Genomic DNA, 22199 nt, shown 5'->3' with positions numbered 1-22199 from the left:
AGGGCATATAAATGGACACACAAGGGAAACCGGAGATTTATCAGTGGTAAAGTGACCACCACTGATAGACCAATCGAACAGTCCTCTGGTGAAGATTTTTTAGCCACAGACTCAAGCGAAGGAGACACAAGATCAGAAGGGGCAAGCAGAGATCCAATAAATCAAAAGAAAAGAACCCGTCGGTATGGGGGGCCATCCCCCTCATACAAACGGGACAGACGGAGGAACAAGAACTACTAATTAACCCCACAAGTAACAGTCCCTCTAATAAGAACGACCTACAGATCATCAACCTTTCAAACTATACCCTTTCTCCTGCTGAACAGAGTGTCCTAAGTAAGGGGCTAACATTCTCACCTATGCACCAATTGGACAAATTTGATTTAATCAAGGATATCTTCTTGTTTTGTCGACAGCTAGCATTTAAGGTACTCTACCAGCAACCTTCCCTCTTGGATGAAGTACCAGAAAGTGACCGCCAGACCTTTCGGGATCTATTGGACCTCCTACGAGAAAACGAGTCACCCACAAATACAGGTAGGCGACCTTGCCCCTTACGCCTTCCATCTCAGGCCACCCCCAACCTCGCACTTGTACCTGCTATACAGCTCTTTTATAATAGCATGTTTCAAGACATCAATGCACTCTCAACCAACCATCACAGTGGGGAGAACCTGACCAGGGAAGAGAGACTTGCCTTAAGATCTCTGAAATCCAACTCTGAATTTCTCATTAAGGAGGCGGATAAGGGGGGGAATATCGTACTTTGGCCTATGGACCAATATCTAACTGAGGCGAATCGACAATTGATGAATACTCAATACTACCAGATATTACCCTCCAATCCCATGACGGTCTTTCAGAACAAACTTAGACGACTTCTGGACTCTGCTTTCCAATATGGCATTATTTCCAAGAAAGAATACGATTTTCTGTTACCGCTGCATCCAAAAATACCTACTTTCTACATGCTCCCCAAGGTGCATAAGTCCCTAACATGTCCACCCGGACGACCTATTGTTTCTGGAATAGGGGGCCTATGTGAGGGAGCATGTAGTTATGTTGATTTCTTTTTACAGACCCTGGTGCTGGCATTACCATCGTATATACGGGACTCCACGGATCTCATCCAGAAAATCCAACATACACAGACGTCGATGAGCACGTGGTTAGTAACACTTGATGTTGAGTCTCTGTATACTAATATAGCACATAAGGATGGAATTGCAGCAGTGGCATATTTTTTGGATAAGACCAGTACAGGGGATCGAAGACATGACTCCTTTATTCTCGATCTATTGGAGTTTGTCTTGAGACATAACTTTTTCATTTTTGACCAGAAATTTTACAAACAGGTGTCTGGAACAGCGATGGGTGCACGGTGTGCGCCCTCCTATGCTAACCTTTTTTTGGGGTGGTGGGAGGGCGAGCACGTGTACCCATCTAACAAATTCCAGAGATATGTAAGGAGCTGGCAAAGATTCATTGACGACATTTTGTTGTTATGGGAAGGACCTTTGGATCTTTGTCAGGAGTTTATTTCGGAATTAAACACCAACCCCTGGAATATAATACTGACAGCCAATTTTTCGCAGGTATCGGTCGACTTTTTGGATCTCAAGATTACTAAGAACAATGGAGGATTGACAACAGATTTGTTTCGGAAGAAGACCTCGACAAACAGTCTGCTCCATCACAACAGTTTTCATCCACAGCACTTGAGGACCGGTATACCTGTGGGACAATTTATACGTGTCAAAAGAAACTGCTCTCTACAAAGTGATTTCCGAAGAAATGCACGAGAATTGACAGAAAGATTCCTCAATAGGGGTTATCCGAGGAAAACTATCTCCAAAGCTTACATTCGTGCCCGAGACACTGAAAGGGATGATCTGTTGACTCAAAAAAGGAAAACAGCGGAGTTTCGCTTAGGGGTGGTTACAACCTACAACAATCAGTGGTCTAACATTCGGACGATATTGTCCAAAAATTGGAACATCCTTCGAGCTGAACCTCGCGTGCGACCTCTAATTTCAGAGAGACCGACACTTATAGCCAGACGAGCAAAAAACCTCAAGGACAATCTGTCCAACAGCCACTTTGTTCGACCAACTCGATCTTTGGGACGAGGTATTAAGCTCATTGGTTCTTACCCTTGTGGAAACTGCTCGGTTTGCCCTTTGATGTTGGCTACTCAAAAATTTACACACCCTATCTCTTCACAGACCTTTACCTTACAGAATTATGTGAACTGCAGGACCAGGAATGTTATCTATGCGCTTATATGCCCATGTCGCAAAATCTATATAGGGCAGACTACGCAAGAACTTAGGAAACGAATACAGCAGCACCTCTCCAGTATTACCAACGCGGGATCACATTTCTGTCAAGGTAAGATACTCTCAACCGTGGCGGCACACTTCCGCAATTTTCATGCGGGTAAAACGAGGGGTCTCCAAGCGGTGGGCTTGGATTGGGTGCCCACAACCATTCGGGGAGGAGATATAACCCCTGAGTTACTCAGACGGGAAGCACGGTGGATATATAAACTTAACACACGCGCCCCTGACGGCATCAATGAGGACCTCTTGTTTACAGGTTTTTACAGGAACAGATGAACCGAATATGGACTGCCGGAGTGCTCCTGAAGCTCTGGGGACTCCTTTGAAGAACTCATTTCTCCTCCTATATCGCTATAATGGGTAAGTCTTCTTACTTTGTATTCATGTTTTTAGACCACTAGATCTAACTTTATGACACCTTTTGAGGTGATTTACTTCGTTCTTCTTATTCATCCTTCATCCTTACTTGGTACCACACTTTATGTAACACATAGGTGGGATCCTACCTCACTTCTTCTGGGTTTAGCCCCCTATATTTTTCGGACTCTTATAGCCCCTTCACACTTAACTTGGGATTCGTTTATTGTCCCCCTACCTCACGCACTCCCCCTTTTTTGTCATTCCCACAACATTAAGTTTTGTTGCTTGTCTTTTAATAATTTTTGTTGCTTATTTCCTTTCTATATCCACTTACTTACCCAATGGATTACACCCCATCACATCATGTGTTGTAGCCGCCACATGGGACCATGACGAATTCTTGTTGCCTACCAACGTACAACTGTCCTGACGTCTCGCGAGATATGTATCGCCATCTACATTTGCTCCAACTGAACCCTCCTCTGCATTCCGCTTCAAAGGATTACATTGCCCTTCTTTCTTGGACTCCTTGGACTCTTTCTCTGGACTCTCTCTATATTCATAACCGGTCCAATCCGGACTGATGGATCTGGAGTACTCAATTTGTATACCAAACCTATTTCTTATCAATACATTGTGAGATTACCACATTAATTACCATTGTGATATGTTATATAACTACACTAAATTGACAGGACTAACTCACTAGGTACAACTAGTTTTTATCTATTGTTTGCACCTTCATAGCCTCAAAACTTTGTGTATAGAAGCCAGCTCCCTTTACTTTTGTGTGCCTACCATCTGCCTCCCTTCGGGTGTCCCTATCGGCGTAATACTACCCAGCATATAAGGTACACAACTTGCTTTTTTATCTATAGAATAGGAATTTCTTGGTTACAGTATTTACTTTATTGCACGAACACTTTATATTCAGCACTTTGTATTGCAGTACCTACCATCGACTTCATTTTTTAACAATCTTACATATATATTTTTTCGAGCGTGATGATATTTCCGTAGTAAAAAAAAAAAAAAAAAAATTTTTTTATCTCGTTGGAGACTAAACTCTCCTTTTATGACTTGCTAATGCTCAATAACTACCTCACTTTATGTTGACCACTAAATAACTCGTCACTTGATAATTCGCCGTTTACAATGATGTATAAAAAAAAAAAAAAAAAAAAAAAAAAAAAAATTTTCACAATTATATTATCAAAACGAGCCATATTGTTGGCGTCATGCACCTTTTATGCATGTATTGTCGATCTTTATTTGACATTAAACACCTGCATTTTTTACTGTTCACAACCACCTGATCTATTTATGTTATATTTTTTATTTTCTATTTTTTGGTTTCCCGGGGGAGATTCCGTCTTTGTTTCCTCCACTAGGGTTTCCCCTTGTTTCGCTATATATGCACACAAGTGCTTCGCGTTCGTATATATATATACATTTGTTCTACTGAATGGCAATCTATGTGGAAAATAATGCTGCCTATTATAGGAGTAACTATATATTATTCGAAGCACTGATAATTTGGACCTGTATTTATTTATACCTTTCTATATATTTTTTTCATCTCCCTAATTATAATCCACGATGTTAAATACCTAGGACAGGAGTAACTATGCGCTGTGCTGTCCATTTATCATTCAGAACGATACTTACCTGTATCTACATCTTTTATTTCGCTGTCTTACAGCATCCTAGGATATGATTGCAGGCGCCTCCACTTACACTGGTTAACTTAGATGTATACACTGATTGCTTGGCAACCAGATATCGCGATACTTGCTTGGACACTTTTGCGTGCGACACTTCTGGCGCACGTGCGACACTTCTGGCGCACGTGCACTTCCGGCGCACGTACCGCGCTTATTCGACCCAGGTGCACCCGGAGGCAGGTAGGATGGAGGTATATAAGGGAGTTTGGCATTCTAGGGGGCACTTCTACCCCTGAGGAAGTCTCCTAGCAGGAGACGAAACGCGTGGGGAGCCCTCCTTTCCCCCCCCCACCTCATTCCGAGACCTCACTCAGCAACTTCACCTATGTGCAGCGTAATGTATTTAGGCCTTATGTAGAATGCAGTTACCTTTGCATACCATGCACTTTAACTTGTCTTACTCTTTGGTCCTCTGATGGGACTAGCCAGCACACAGTCGGGTGTTTACTAGTTATCCTCAGGAATACTACATGTAACATGTGAGGGGGGTGGTTGGTGTATACTTACCTGTGTAACCAACGTGGCAGTTTTGTATGTACTTTGTACGTTTTAATTGATTTTAATTGTGAGTTTGTCTTGTTTTTCATATGCGGTAATCCAATAAAGATTGTTTATTTCTTGTACTTTGCCGTGTGACACACCGGTTTTTGCTCTTGGTTTATATATTCATACGTATGGTGTGTCGGCAGTGGTGTGATTTGACTAGGCTGTGCTAGGTCATCCTTGCTTGTTAATCATTTTGGTGCTTGTAACTTTTTCGGATCACTTTTTAGAACATTTTTTGTAAAGCAATTTGATAAAAAGTTTTAATTTTTGGCAAGTTTTTGGGGTTTTTTTTTTACCACGTTCACCAAGCGGGTCCAATTATGATTAGGATTTATTGTACAGATTGTTACGGACGCAGCGATACCAAATAAGTGGGGGTTTTTCGTGATTTAGTGTTTTTTATACTTTATTACTTGTGTAAAGGGAAATGTGGTGTTTGGGGGGACTTTCACTTTCTTTTATTATTTATTTTTATTGTAAAAAACCTTTATTTATTTATTTTTACTTTTTTTACAGTAACTGACATCTAAGCTTGAACAAGTGATCTTCTGATCACTTGTTCAAGCTTTTTTACAGATTACACAGTGCAATACAGATGTATTGCACTGTGTAATGTAAGACACTGAGCATGCTGCGCATGCCCAGTGTCTTACAGCCGGGTCCTGCCAGAAGGCACGGACCCGGCTTCCGGATCAAGATCTTGCAGCCCCGGGCACCGGCAGTCCCGGGGCTGCGATCTGAGCAGCGGACCCCCCCGGTACGCGCCGCGGGGGGGTCCGATTCAGGTAATGTAGACATTTAAATGCCTCTAACACGCCGCGGTCAGCGCGACCGCGGCGTGTTAGGGGTTAACACCCGCGATCGGAGAAATCTCCGATCGCGGGTGTTAGAGGCGGATGTCAGCTATAATATATAGCCGACACCCGCAGCTTCTGGCGCCGGCTCCGTTCAGGAGCCGGCGCCAGAAGCTTGACGTAATAGTACTGCATTTTGCGGGAACGCACCTCCCGCGATGCAGTACTATTACGTCAAATGTCGGGAAGGGGTTAAAGAAGGTGTGGGGGGTAGACCAACATGCAGCTCGACATATTTGTTCTAAGGAGGCATGTCTGAACCTTGCCCATGATGCTGCTAGAGCTCTGGTTGAATGGGCATGAATGTTTTCTGGAATAGATCTTTCGGCTACTTCATATGCTAACTGGATAGTAGCCCTGATCCATCTAGCGATAGTCGTTGATGATGCATTTGTCCCCTTGTTCTTCCCTGAAAAGAGAACAAACAGACTATCTGTCTTACGGAATAATTCTGAACTTTCCAAGTATTGAAGCACACTACGCCTGACATCGAGATTATGAAAGGATTTTTCCTTATCTGACTTTGGGTTTCAGCAGAAATAAGGGAGGACTATATCCTGGGATCTATGGAAATCTGAGACTACCTTCGGAAGGAACTTAGGGTCAGGTCTCAATACAATACAAACCGAAGATAAAGTAAAGTATGGTGGCTTACAAAACAATGCAGCAATCTCACTCACCCTCCTAGCCGATGTAATGGCTACTAAAAATACCGCTTTAAAAGTGAGTAGCTTTAGGGAGAGATCTTCTAAGGGTTCAAAAGGAGGGCCTACTAGGGCTTTTAACACTAGGGATAAATCCCAAGGGGGGAAACTTGACCTAATGGCAGGGCAAAGTCTTATGGAAGCTTTAATGAACCTAGCAATCCATGGATGGTTGGCTAAATTCTGATCAAAAAACGCTGCAAGGGCCGACACCTCAACCTTCAGTGTGTTTTCAGACCCTTTTCTAAATGTAGAAATCTTAAAATGCTACTAAAGTCAGGATTGTACATATCAATTGGTTTCTGATCCATAAATTTAAAGAAAGCCTTCCATGTTCTTAAATAAATTCTGTAAGTAACAGGCTTTCTACTCTTCTGAAGGGTCGAATGACTTGACCTGACAGACCCTTTTTCTCAAGAATCAACCTCTCAATAGCCATGCCGTGAAATGAAGGCCCCTCACCCATGGGTCCGCTATTGACATGTCCCTCAGACTTGAAAAGCAAGCATGGCGAGGCCAAAAAGGGGTGATGAGAATGACTTTTTCCCATTTTATTTTCCCCTAGAGTTCTGGGAATTAGGATCATGGGGGGGAAAGGCGTATAACAGATGATGGTGCCCCCAATTTTGGGAGAAGGCATCTACTGCCAACAGATGATCCCTGCAATCTAGAGAGAAAAAATGTCTCACCCTTCGATTTTCCCTGTTGGCAAATAGGTCTATTTCCAGGAGACCCCACATTTTGGTTATCATGCTGAAGATCCCCCCATTGAGAACCCATTCCCCCTGGCGGATGATGCTGCGACTTAAAAAGTCTGCTTGGGTATTCTCTGACCCCTTTATATATATATATATAGAGATACCAGGTGTGATTACGCTAATTAGAATATATGAGAGGCTATCTGCATGAGGTGTGGACCCCTTGTCCCCCCTTGCTTGTTTATGTAGGCCACTGCTGTAGTATTGTCTGATCTTACCACAATGTTTTTGTTTCTCAGCAATGGAAGAGCCGCTTCTAACCCCTTCAAAATGGCCAGTAGTTCTTTGCCATTTGAAGATAAAATTGCTTCTTGAGTGCTCCACTGGCCCTGAAATATTTTGCCCTCTACATGTGCACCCCATCCCCACGGGCTTGCATCCGTTGTGATGATTCTTTCTGGACTTGAAACCCAGGGGAGGCCCATCTCTAAGTTCTTCTCAATTAACCACCAACTTAGGGACTCTAATACTGAAGCTGGTATTCATATTTCTTTGTCTAAGGAAATAGGATTTTTGTCCCAAACCTGAAGAAGAAAATTCTGTAAAACTCTTATGTGAAATTGAGCCCAGGGGACTACAGGAATGGTGGCCACTAAACTTCCTAGAAGGGACATACCCCCCTGATGGTTGTACGGGAGGACCTTTTTATTTTTGTTATACTTTCCCTTATCTTTCCCTGTTTCTCTCGGGGAATAAAGGATTTTTGGCAACTTGGGTCTAGAAGGACCCCCAGGAAGAGCTTCTGTTGGGACGGGACTATTTCTGATTTTTCTATGTTTACTAACCAACCCAGAAATTCTAGAATTGTTCAAACTCTGATTACTTGATTTCTTACTGCTTCTTCTGAGGGCCCCACCAGAAGGAAATCGTCCAGGTAAGGTATAAAAAGCCCCTGATCTAATCTTATGAAGGCTGCCATCTCCGCAATAATTTTTGTAAAAACCCTTGGCGCTATGGCTATACCAAACGGGAGGGCTCTGTATTGAAAATGTATATTATCTTTTGTCCTAGCTGAACTGCAAACCTTAGGTATTTCTGATAATCCGGGTGAATAGGTACGTGGTAATAGGCATCAGTGAGATCGATTGATGCCATAAAATATCCCGGATATAACAGATTTACCGTTGATTTTAGCGTTTCCATTTTGAAGCTTGGTACTTGTAAATGCCTGTTTAACTCTTTCAGATTTATTATAGTTCTCAAGGCGCCACTTGGTTTTTTTTACCCAAAAGAGAGTTGAGTAGAACCCTAAACGTTCCTCTTCTATTGGGACCGGACACAGTACCTTTTTGAAGAGTAACTCATCATGTTGCCTTTCTCTCCCGATGGAATTTTTGTTATCTTGAATTTCCAAGGAGGTAGGTTTTTGAAGTCCAATGTTATCCCTTGAGATATGGATCTGAGAATCCACTGGCTGTTTGAAATGTGTCTCCAGGCAGGGAAGAAGTGGGATAGCCTTCCTCCTACCTGGGGCCTCGCGTCATTGTGGCCGAGAAGTGGTTTGCCTGGACTGCATATACTGTTGGTCAAACAAATAACCTTTATTTGACTGAATGGGTCTGGACGGACCTGGTATGTTCTCTCTATCTCTCCTCTGGTACCTTGATTTACGAAAGGCCCGAAAGCATCTGGATCTATAGGGAGCGGAAGTAGTTGGAAACCCTTTTTTCCTGTCTTCTGCTTTTTCCAATAAATTGTCCAGAATGGAACCAAATATGTCCCCTGACCAGCTCTTCAACCATAACGCCCTTCTGGCCGAGTTAGACATTGTTGCGGATCTAGCAGAAAGTGTCAAAACGTCCACCGAGGTATCTGCCAGAAGAGCCGCCCCTTTCTGAATACCTGCTATTGAGGCTTTTAGGGATTCTCTAGGAACTTTATTTTGGATATCCCCCCAAGCTGGTCTAACCATAACAAGACTGAGCGGGTTACATAGGTTGCCGCTACTGCTGGTCTAAAGGAAGTGGTCGCATATTCCCATGATTTTTTGAGGAATCCTTCTGCCTTCCTATCCATGGGGTCTTTTAAAGAGTTAATATCCTCAAAAGGTAAGGAGGCGCCACGGGAGATCTTAATAATGGAAGCATCTACCTTTGGTGGAAGGCCCCAGGAAGACGTAGCATTCTCCTCAAAGGGGTACTTTCTTTTAATAGCCCTAGGGATATATGACTTTTTATCAGGATTTTGCCATTCCTTAGCGATCAGGGATTGTATGGTATTATGGATTGGAAAAGTACGTCTTTTCCTTTCTGCTAACCCCTGGACTGATTTATGGAGTTTCTTTTCCTCTATATCCATGGAGGACCAGACCATTCTTAACAGTCCTTCTGTATCTTCCGCTAGAAGTAAAGGACACCCCGATAATTCCTCCTCTGAGATTGAAGAGGTATCCCCCTTTTCCTCCTCTTCCTCTGATGCTGATAATACTTCCATAGGATTTGCTGAGGAGGGTCCTGGGAGGTCTTTCTCTATAGGGGTAGTTCTCTGGTCAATAATGTCTTTAACTGACACCTGTACCTCCTCCCTAATAACAGAACGCAGAGATTCTAGCCAAGAAGAAGACTCTTCTGTGAGAATTTTTGCAATACATGCAGAGCAGGTACTTTTATCGTAGTTTGTAGGTAATTTCCGATTACAGATTCTACAATCCCTGTGATGGGTCTTTTTGGTAGCTTTTTTGGGGACCTCTTCTCCCTAAAAAAATTTTTTATAAAAAATTGCCATCAGTATAAGAAAAACAGAAGAAATACCCTTAAGCACACTCATCACACTGATTACCGGAGTCGGGGTCCTCAAGGGCTCAGGAGCATCATGTCTTTCTGCCATACTGAAAGAGTGTGAGAGCACCATCCACCTGCAGACCAGGTTTTTTTAAAAGATAGGCTTCTGGGTTCACACAAAACTCCAGAAAATTGCCAAAAAATTCAACTAAAAAACACTCACCCAAGGAGGAGTACTATAATCCCTTGGCTCCTCCTGGTTCTGGCGGCGTGTAGAGGTTCGCAGCCCCACGGACCGGAAGTATTAAGAACTTCCAGTCGCATTCTCTGCTCCACGCTGGACTCCAGACAAGGTTTAAAGTGCACCTGCGTGTGCGCGCCTGATCCTAGTAGCGGGAGAAGCCGGCCGACAACGGGTGCAACTCCCTGAATGGAGGCCTCCGTTGGTGAGTATGTTCCCGGACCGCCAACCAGCGATCCTAAAAAATAACAAACCAGACGAGCTCAGGTCCCCTCCAGGGACAGGAAACCACTGAGGCAGGATAGGAGGAGCGCGATTTTTAAGCTCAGGTTTCCTGTCCCTGGGGGCGGATCCCTCTCTCTGGTTGGTGACGTCGTGGTGCTGGGGAAATATTGACTGAAGAAGGGAATATATGATATGAAGGGTGCATTAGAAATGAGGGGGTTATATCAAGAGATACAAATGAAGGCAGAAACTATTTGGAGAACATTTTAAGGGCAGGCTGCTATAGAAAAAGGAACATTAGAAGAAGGAGACTTTGTGAAAGGCATTTTAAGGGGGAGTCAACAGAAAAGGGAAAAGGGAGTATTAAAATAGGGTCCCTTTCACCTTTCTGAAAGTTGGGAGGTTTGGTGTCGAAATCCAATTATTTCTCTCTGCCTGCAATGTTGCTTTTGTTCCTCAGACTGGACTTAACTCCAACACCACAAGCCTCCAAGCTTTCCCAGGTGTCTCTGGTAGTTCCCCCAGCTACCTTCACTTAATTCTCGCTTCTGACATGGTTCTGCATTGTTAGGGGATATGCTCGCACACTATGCCCTAAAATCACACATATAAATTATGGCTAATGTATGCAGACTATGAGAAGACTGTAGTTAACTTATCCCTGTTATGGTATACCTGTAAGAGAGTGCACTGGTTTTATTATTATGGTATAATAAATATAAGGAAAGGTATCTTGTCCATCACACTTGACATGAATACAGATATCTCTTGATCTTGTAAAAGTAGTTTGCAGAGTGCTTTATGAAATAGAGTAAAGCTTTGAATAAAGTAAACTGTGAGCTGTAAACTGCTTCCAATTCATGTAAACTAAAGTTTGACATGTATATAATTTTGCAGGGTCACCACTGTTCTTGTTGTGGATATTTGTAATTGTAATACATTCCGCGGTGTGAAACACAAGCCACTTGACAGCTCCTGGCTCTAATCTTCAAAATTCTATCCCCAGTCTATGCAGTAGTAAAGGTTCTCCATCAAAATCAGGGGTTGCAGAGCAATTTTTGTGTATTTTATGTTTTTTTATAGAGCTTTGTTCAGGCTTTTATCTAATCCTATGTTCAACTTGAACTCTGACCACCTGCAAAGACTAACACTCACTTGTGATATTCTAACCTCTCTTAATCTCACAAGGCTATTGCAGCTATATTTTTGGCAATTGAAATTGTAGAGAACGTGATTTAAATAATGTTTTGTAAAAAACAACACAGTTTATTGTGTTATTAAGGGATTAATAGTACACATACAAATTTGACCATATTAACTTCCAAACCAAAATAGTGATGGGGAAAGGATATAAATAGAAGCACAACATGAGCAAACAATGCAGAGATTGTCACCCCCTTAACTTGATATCTTCAACCTCAGTCTGATGCCCAAATTGGTCCCCTTTAGGAACCTTTTTCCTCTCAACATTTTTTATGACATCATAGCTGCTTAGGACATGGTATGAGATTTTTTTTTTTACTGTAAATCATAACAAGGGTCTACATACACTGGACTGTTTCATGGAGTTAATGATGATAATCTAAATCTTACATTTTAGCTTTACATTTGTATCAATCATGGCATTCTCTGATTCTAGCCCTAGAGGAATATTGTATTATAGATGGTTATAATGCAGAAAAGGGTTAAAGAGGTTAGTTATGAACATGTCATATTCTGTACGGTACATCTACAAGATCATATCTGTCTTTCATAAATTAGAAACTGATCTAGACTTTGTGTCGGACACTGGGACTGTGTCGGACACTGTGATTAGTAGTACACGTGCACCTCAAGGTACAGTCCTGGCTCCTTTTCTCTTCACATTGTAAACAGGAGACTTCAAGTACAATTCAACTAGCTGCTACCTTCAGAAGTTCTCTTATGACTCTGCTATAGTAGGCCTCATTAACAGAGAGGATGACAGACAGTAACAGAGAATCAATCCATGGATTTGTTGATTGGTGCTAACAAAACCACCTCAGTAAAAATGCTGAGAAGACCAACGAGATTATAGTGGACTTTCATAAGCCCAGTTCTCCTTCTCAACCAGTGGTCATCCAGGGGACAGACATTGAGGTAGTGAAGTCCTATAGGTACTTGGGTGTCTTCCTCAACAATAAACTGGATTGGGCAGAGAACATAAACGCACTTCACAGGATGGGTCAGAGCAGGCTATACCTGCTTAGAAGTCAGAGAGCATTTGGAGCACAGTGGGCACTTCTTAAGACCTTCTTCAACTTTGTAGTGGCATCAGCCATCTTTTTGGTGTAGTGTGTTAGGTAAGCAGCATCGGAGCTGGGGAGAGGAGCAAACTAGACAAACTGATCAGGATATCCAGCTCTGTCCTCTTGACATAGTGCAGGTGGTAGCTGAGAGGAGGATACTGTGTAAGTTGAAATCTGTTCTGGAGAATATCTCCCATCCCATGCATGAGACTGGGGTGGTATTGGGTAGCACCTTCACTGACCGACTGCTTCAAGCGTGAAAAGGAACATTATCAAAAGTCATTCCTTCCCGCTGCCATCAGGCTGTTCAACCAACAAGGCCCAAATGCAAGTAACCTGTGCTCACCACCTAACCAGTGTCTAAAGGTTCCATACACAGGCTCAATACCAAACTCACTATCATTACTTGTCTTACTTTTTGTCTTATAATTTTTTCATGTGTTCATTTATCTCTATTATTGTTCTGTCATTGTTTATACTGTTCTCTCTCTGCTGCAAATTTTTTGATACAGGTTTGTAAGCAAAACGAATGTGCTACATAAAAGATATCAATGAATGTGACTATTATCAGGGGTAAGTGACGCTCTGACCTTCAATATTTTCAATATGTTAGTCAAGTCTAATTGACACTGAGTATAGCAATCAGAGAAATTTATAATACATATATATATCAAAGGCCAAGGAATGGGACCGCACATATCCAAGAAGGTCGCCATCCTGCAAGCAAGTCATGCATTTTCCAGGAAACTCAAGCTCTTGTGATCCATCTATTTAAGAAGTGGATACATTTGTCTTTTATAGTGATTTTAAAATGATAATGGCTCAGGAAATTGATTTAGCAGTTATGAGTTTTGATCTGGCGCTGGTGACCTCACCACATCTTTTGCTTGGATTGTTTGGAAAAGTAACAGGAGGAACACATCTCTCTGCTTGAGTACAAAGAACAATGATATACAATAATTCAATTATCAATTAAAAAACTTTTGAAAGCAGACTTTAAGCTTTATTAGAAGTTATCATGTATCCACAGTATGGGTGTTAAATGTATGATTACGAAAGAAACCAAGATCAAAGCCCCATTGATCACTAGAATAGATTTAAGTCTTGGGCAGTCAAGCATGTATAAAGGATTAGGCGTTCATGAATAGTAGTAACAATCCTCCCAGATCCATTACAGTACCGAGGCCATGCCTGCAGGTAGGGCGCATGTAAACATTGTACAGGATCTTTTATAGAGGGCTCCCTTATCTTATGCCCCATTCTTGTTTTTTGTTTTGCTTAATCTGTAGCTGTAGTGGCAACAACGTTGGGCAGGCAAATGCATTTAGGACAGGAATTCATTTTTCTGCCAGTAAAATTCAATTAATAGTATTTTCACAGATTTAAGCAGTTTTATATATTTTTTTAATTATAGTGGAAATGTCCACTTTAACTTTGTTATATGCCTTGAATTGCAATTCATTTGGGGTTATTTATCTGTAGTCAGGACATTTGTTCTTAGCTTTTTCTGGGTTACATTGAATTGTTTGATTTATATTAGATGTTGATATATATGGCAGCTGAGTCTGTGAGGTTTCAGCAACTATTTTTGCACAAAAGCCACATACTAATTTTCCAGCAGTGGTGGGCGGAGCCAACACAGACCAATTCAGAAAAAGGAGAATGCTTTTACTGGTGGGAGGAGACAAATTTAAGCTAGGCCACCTGCGCTGCACTAACAAAGGCACAGTGGGGTGTGTGTGTTTATTGTGCCTGTTCTTGATGACAGGTTCCCTTTAAGTAAGCTTCTGACATCCATTTCTGAGTACAAATAACCATATTTGTCATGTACAGGCACGATCCACTGAAAGGTTTGGCAGTGCAATTTTCTTTTTCAAATTAAGGCCATCTCATTTTCTAAATGATCCTCTATGATTAGACCTTTAGTTACAATATTTGATTTGTTCTGCTCAAATTGGATATGCAGTTATGCCTTGGAAATACAATTATACATAATAGGAAAGGTTCAGTATTGATTTAGCTACAGCTTGTCACAGCTAATTAGTTTATTGTTCTGCATAACTAAAGGACTTATTCATTTTAAGAGGCCCGTGTTTCTGTCTTAATGCAATCATGTTGTGTTGATAGGATTCCAAATTTCGGTGTTCGACATGTTTATGAAATATCTTCCCACTTCCCAGGAATGTTATCAGATCTATCTTGGTGTTAGTAAGCACTACTGATCCCTTAGGGGTTTTTTGGTAATGTATTACGAAGGCACTTTCTGTGGTTTAAGTCAACTTCAATCTCATATGTAACATTCTTTAGTAGGGTATCATTTGTCTAGCCAAAATGCTACTACTTCTTCTTTGTAGAAAAGTGGCTATACATACAGCATGCAGTCACTTTTCTTTAAAATGTATGGGATCTATGAACACTGTTTAAAACCGGCTGATCTTTTTATGCAACAAAAAGGAGGCTACAGTAGGAGTTAAAAAATAAATACTCACCCCTCTCTAACTTCCCATTCCCGCGGCCCCCATTTCCTCTATTTACCACGTCAGAAGGGCACAGTCTACGGTGACTAGTGCAGCCAATTGCTTGCCTCAGTGGTCAACATAAGAATGCAAATACATTTTCCAAGGTGTTAAATGGTCAACATAAGCAACAACAGTGTTGTTCAACAAAAACCTTTCTACTATTGTTACTGTTGAGATTGGCTTCAGTGATCACAGGAGGCTGAGCACTTCTCTATAGAACAAAGGTTGCAGAGGTTCTTTTTTTCATTTTGTCCCTTCTCTGAAAAACCCAGAAAAAAACCTTTAAAGGGGTTTTCCCAGGAACAAAAGTTAGGCCCTGTCCCAGCACTGAGACCCCCATTGATCAGCAAGTTAGGCCCTATACCTTGGGTAGGGCCTAACTTTTGTCTGTGGAAAAACCTCTTTAAAGCTTTTTCTAGTAAAAGGATCCAATTACTTTTAGGTTATTTCCTGAATACCCCATATGATTTTAAAATTCCTGGTGAATTTTTTATTTTACATGCAAGTCTACTACTAATATAGCCATGGAATGTAAATCTTGCCTTGGATATTAATTTTTAACACATTTAAATAAAGAAATTGATTTTATCAACAATGCTGGGACAAGTTATTCTTTGGCCATGTGATCCCCTGCAGTTTCTCAGGAATGCTGCAACTTCATAAATTTGATTCATAGGACCTGTACCACTGCGTTGACATCACCTACCATACACCTGCCTTGACATCACCTACCTACCTACAGTGCACCTTTCTTGACATCACCTGCCTACCTTACACTTTCCTTTATATCCCCATGCAGAATTTCTGACTGAATGAGGATTACAACTAACCCCCAGAGCTGCTCCATGCTGCTAACAAGGAGTGACCCAACCGCTCGTCTTCCTTTTGTATAGGATCAAGTTCACATCTGTTGGGATCATTTCATCTCCACAGAGAAAGATTAGAATTGGCGCAACTTGATCAGGTACCTTAACCACAACATGCTAGTGTTTTTGTCCAACACCATCACCAGCTGGTTTAGGTTTTAGCTGAAATCTTTCAGTACTGGGAGTCTTTAGTCTTATCAGTGGAAACACAGGGGCACATTTACTATGTGCAGTTTGCCTGTGTGCAGTGCAGAGTATGCCAGATTCATGAATTGTGGCACACATTCTGCATGAATCTGGCACTCCCTGCACTGCCCAGACAGATTGCACCAATTTTTCTTTTGTGCAGCTTTAACATAGGGCGTACAGCACATTTCTGTCAGACTTTGCATGTTAAATCTGTCCCACCTGAGCACTGGAATGCCACATTCAGTGGAGAAATTTGTGTTGCATGAAGAATAGTGCAGCCCCACCACAAAACGGTTACGTGCAACAGAAATGTGGCACAGGCACTTCTTAAATACATGTGCAAGCAGTTTGCACCTAAAAGAATGTGCAAAGTGCAATAGAAAACTGGCACAAAGACATTAGTAAATGTGTCCCACTGTTTATGTTTTCTGCAGGCTTTATGATATACTAGCTAGCCGTGTAAACATAGTTTTACTGGTTAACTACTGAAAGTCCCATGTATCAATGTCTGTGGGAATATACTGATGTATCACAGGTGTCATCACCACTATGAAATTAAAGAAAGCTCAACTTAGGATCACAGAAGGGTGAGTTGTTTCAAACAAAAGACTTTTATGTCTGTGGTGTATTTTGTAATATAAGGAGAACAGCCAAGAGAATTTACTTATATGTAATATGGTCACTTAGGTTAGAAGCTACCGTCTTTAGAGCTTCAAGATACAAAATAGAAGAATCTTTCATACCTACATGTCTACCTTAGAAGACCACAACAGAAAACATGTATTAATACATCTGGCAGCATTTGAGTAGCTAAGGTTTTTAGTGAATTTGCGACTTTTTGAACAAAATTCACACAATAAGGTCCCCATAAGGTTGCAAACAGTTCTAAGAGATTAGAATCAGGTGTGGATTTGGCTAAAGTTTTCAAATTTTTTATAAACTTACAACTTTCACATCTGCAGAAAACCTAACCATGGCGTACTTTGTCTAAACCAAAAAAAAAAAAGAAGTGCATATGGACCATGAAAAGATACAAATAAAGATAGAATAAAGATACATTTGCCCTTTGTGCCTGCTTTAGCCACCAAAAATTTGGTGCAATTTCAAGTCATGTCTCCTTTTCCTTTAAAAATCACCATTTGTCATCAAAGACACACCCACTTGTTCAAAAGCTGGCAATATTTGCTTCATAACATAATACCTTGATCACCAAAACATGCAAGAAAATGAATATACAAACTAGTACATTCTGCACTATGTTTTTGGTGTCTCGAACCTATTCACTCAGATAATTTTTAACTTAATGGGGCTTATTTACTAAGGGTCCCGTGGCCACATTTCTGTCGGGTTTTCAGACTTTTTGGGGATCGCGCCGCCTGGGTCAGGGATTTAGAAGGGGATTGTGTTGCACGTATTCAGATTTTGGTGCATTTCATGCAAAAGAAATCAGGGGGCGGGCCCTCGGACTAGAGCGGGATTTAACAGTTAAATTGTGTTGCAAGACAATGCACTCACATGCACCGGGAAGAAGAAGGTGAACTCCGGCAGACCTGAGCGGGGAAGCGCCACAAGAGCAGGAAATCAGGCGCACAATCTTAGTGAATCGCACCGGGTAAGTAAATGTACCCCATTGACTTGAGAGTCTATGGAGTACCCTATCTTAAATATTAATACCCCCTATCAATAATTATTTTTTTCATAGCATATTCTTTATCTTCTTCACCAGGATATTGTAAGGTTTAAGATGTAGTAAACCATTCACAGTGTTGCATTGAAAATAAATATTTTTGTATTTAATAATCCAGCTTTAACTAAATAATAATTGTATTCGTAGGTTAAGTTTTTGTTATTAATTTCATGTCCGCATAATATCTTATTGCAACCACATTAGACCACATTATCTTTCACAGAAAAGGAATATTTTAGGTTTCTCTGACAACCTCTGAAACATAAAGCATTAGTTTAGATAACTATTACATATGTAGATATGGCAGATGTGTGTTTATGGTGAAAATACTGAAAACCTCCTTAAGATTAGCTTTTCTGTTGTCATACTTGTTCAAGAGTAAAAAAACATATATCTTATTAGGAATAACTAGAAATATGAATACGTTAGAAAATACCTTTTCATAGTACTTGATCTCATACTCTGTATTGTTGATGAATGGAAAATTTGGTTCCTGCCATGATAACGTGATGCTTTTCTGATCTATTTTGTCTGCCCGAATGTCAGTGATCAATGACAGAGCTAAAAAGACAAAAACACAAAATGTAATCACATGTTGAAAGAGAACAATCTTTTTCATTTGATTCAAAATTATTTCAAAATGACTCATAGAATGTAAATATTTATAGTCCTGACTCTGAGATAAGGCAGGTATAGTAGACATTTACATTACTTACAGCATTGTTTATGTTCTTCTTTTTTAATAGAAATGTAATCCTAACTAAACATTTTAGGAAAACTAGTTAAACACTTGAATATTCATAAATATAAGTGAGACCCAAGCAACCTAATTTAAGAGCTTCTGATAAACAAATATAAAAGGGAAAGAATAGGGATGGGTTTAAAGAGGACCTGTGACAAAATTCCCCCCCCCCCCCTCCGACTAACAATGCCTGCTGATAAAGGGTTACAAGTCCTCCTCATATCACCTAAAATTAGCTACCAGTGGAATACTGTACCCTAATTACAGATGTTTTTCTGATAAACAAATTAGCTTTTCTGACTCATCCCTGTTTTCTGTTACTCACACCTCATTGTTCTGATTGACAGTTCTGTGTCTCTTCAAACCACTGCTCTGCCTCCTTGTATTCGGGGACCATCAGCTAAAATTCAACTACAGACATATAAAGCTCTATGTACAGATGTGAAATACTGTATACATTTTTTTTACACAGTGGCTTGTGTTACATTCATGACATGTGGCCAGTGACATCATTGCAGGTCCTACAGCCTTCTAAGAATAGCAAACTGTACACCATGTATGTGATCAAATGAAATCACAGCAGCCTCAATGGAGGATGGAGAGGAGTAGAAATGTTGTGACTTCATGTGGTCAGATACATGCATGGGGTACCGTTCGCTATTTTTCAGAAGCTAATGAACGTGATTATGTCACACTGGTCACATAACAGAACTGAACTGGAAGCAGTAAGGAGGCATAAGGCTTGGGGAGGATTAAATGGGAGGGGCCGGCTGGGTAGGACACACCCCCCTCTGATGTGGATGTAAGCAAAACAATTTTTAGCTAAAAGAAGGATGTCAGTCAGTAAATAGAGCTCTATAGGAATCGGTCACTGGCTTTATATGTGCAAATGTGACAGGTTCCCTTTACGGGATTGGCCACAATATTATATAAGGTTACACATTATATTATATAATCATCCTGCCCCCCCCCTTCCTCACCTCTCTCTGTGTCTGTCAGTGAGGACAGACAGGGAACAGAGAAACACTGGTAGATGCCATAAGGATAGCCTAGTGCATTGAGAGAGAGGAAGCAGGGTATATATGCAGAGGGCAGCACACTGAGAAAGGCTGAAGCTCTCAAACAGGGCAAATACGAAGATATACACATATATATATATATATATATATATATATATATATATTGACAAGTGGTTGGTCAACTTGCTTAAGGATATATAACATGACAAACTGAACACCCATGGCACGTCAGAAGAGTATGTTGCAGTAAGCAGAAACAGTAGGACTTTTTCACCAGTCTGTGATTTGTATCAGTTGTTGGGAGCCAAAACCAGACTAAACTTGATAAGCTCTTTGCATTAGGCTGGATTCACACGACCGGTGCCTGCCGTACCGTAGCACGGCGGGGACACGGCAGCGCGTGGGGAGAGAAGGAGGGCGCTGCTCACCCCCGCCCCTCTCAATAGGGATATATGGCGCACAGCGTCGTATGCCCTGAAAAAATAGGACATGTCCTATTTTTTCACAGGGGCACGGAGCAGTACGGTGCCGCACATCTCTATATACATTTTCAATACTTGTATTTATGATATTCCCCACATATAAGCAAAAGATTCAAGACAAGGAAGCAGCACTCCGTGGAAAATTCAGTGTTTTATTTCGCCAGTGGGCAGATGCAACGTTTCGGCTATCTCTATGCAGCCATTTTCAAGCATAGAGACAGCCGAAACGTTGCATCTGCCCACTGGCGAAATAAAACACAGAATTTTCCACGGAGTGCTGCTTCCTTGTCTTGAATCTTTTGCTACATACGGGATTTGGAGTCGGATCCTTGCGAAGCTTGCACCCACCACGAATTTTAAATTAATTTTTCACTGTGCTGTTCCCCCCATTTTTTCTTTGAAGCCCCACATATAAGCAATACCAAAGTCATATTGAATGGCACTGTACATGGTCATGCACGCAGTATAAAATATGTGCTTTATTTGCTTTCTGTAGTGCCTCCACATGGAGGTTACAGTAGAAAATAACTTATTATTTTTTTGTATTCCTCCCAATAGAATCGTAAAAAAACACTTCTTTTCTCCAAACAACAGCACTCAAAAAAACTGTTTCAAACACACATCTGGGTGCTGTATGGTCATATTAACTAATATGTTATATAATATTTAAAGCATTGTGATGTCCCCCCCAATTTGTTCTCGCTGTATATATCACGAAGCTTTGTCCTCCTAGTATATCCAGCACCCATCTATGAGGCCAGACAATTCTATACCAGGCCCTATCTAGTACTGTATTATACTGTAACCTGTGCCAGGAATTGGAGCAAACTATAGCTAGTGCACTGTCTGCGTCCCATGCTGACCCACACCTCTGACTGACAAAGCCCACAGCACGCCTACTTGGGGTGAAGGTGGCATAGGGTGGCAAATAGTTAGAATTCCTGTATCAAGATTGTATACCAGTGCAAATCTTGATAAATTCCCCAACTGTGTGTTAAGTTTAGCATCATTACTTGATACAATTCATTTACAGTATATGACAGTTGCTAATGTGGTTAATGAATTTTGTAATGTTTACTGGTGATAAGCTTGTTTAGATGACATTTTATATGAACCATTTAGTTTGAGTTGACTTGTGAATCTTCTGTATGAAAACCAATATACTTTAATGATTTTCAGTTGTAAAGTCAGATTACCAAAATTACAATGAAATAAGTAATTGATGTTTTGCAATATATTGGATACCACAGTTATCTGATTTTCTGATCATTATATGGATTATGGTTTGAGCCTTAAAATGTGTTGTAACTAGAGATGAGCGAACATACTAGTCCGAGCTTGATGCTCGATCGAGCATTAGTGTACTCGTAACTGCTCGTTGCTCGGACGAGTATTTCGCCCGCTCGAGAAAATGGCAGCTCCCGCCGTTTTGCTTTTTGGCGGCCAGAAACAGAGCCAATCACAAGCCAGGAGACTCTGCACTCCACCCAGCATGACGTGGTACCCTTACACGTAGATAGCAGTGGTTGGCTGGCCAGATCAGGTGACCCTGGGATAGACTAGCCGCTGCCCGCGCTGCTCGGATCATTCTCTGTCTGGATGCCGCTAGGGAGAGAGCTGCTGCTGGTCAGGGAAAGCGTTAGGGTGTTCTATTAGCTTACTGTTAGGCAGGAGTGATTCTAAAAGAACCCAACAGCCCTTCTTAGGGCTACAATAACGTTATAATTTTTTTTTTTTTTTTATTTGCAGCTAGTACCATATTGTGAGGAATTAGCAGGGGGACTTGCTACCGTTGTGTTTAGCTCTTAGTGACACACATATCCACCTCAAACACCAAAGTGGGAAAATTTATTAGGGGTTTGAGTAGAATTAGGCACAGTCTGCCAGTTTCTTTTTATTTTACGTTTATTGTTTTAATAACTCAGTGTCATCTCATCTTGCATGGTAGTGTGCT

At 41.1% G+C, this 22199-nt stretch overlaps 1 protein-coding gene across 1 annotated transcript in view; it reads right to left on the bottom strand.

Moving 5' to 3' along the window:
* EPHA10 (EPH receptor A10) overlaps window positions 1-22199 on the bottom strand; it is a 461510-nt gene that overhangs the window by 122097 nt on the left and 317214 nt on the right. The window contains exon 6 of the mRNA XM_072136754.1: window positions 18439-18563. Within this exon, the coding sequence (XP_071992855.1) occupies window positions 18439-18563 (125 nt within the window). The remainder of the gene's footprint in view (window positions 1-18438; window positions 18564-22199) is intronic.

Source organism: Engystomops pustulosus, chromosome 2 (genome assembly GCF_040894005.1).
Source record: "Engystomops pustulosus chromosome 2, aEngPut4.maternal, whole genome shotgun sequence".
NCBI lineage: Eukaryota > Metazoa > Chordata > Amphibia > Anura > Leptodactylidae > Engystomops > Engystomops pustulosus.
Note: the sequence above shows the minus strand (reverse complement) of the source record. Positions and strands in the feature narration are given on the sequence as shown.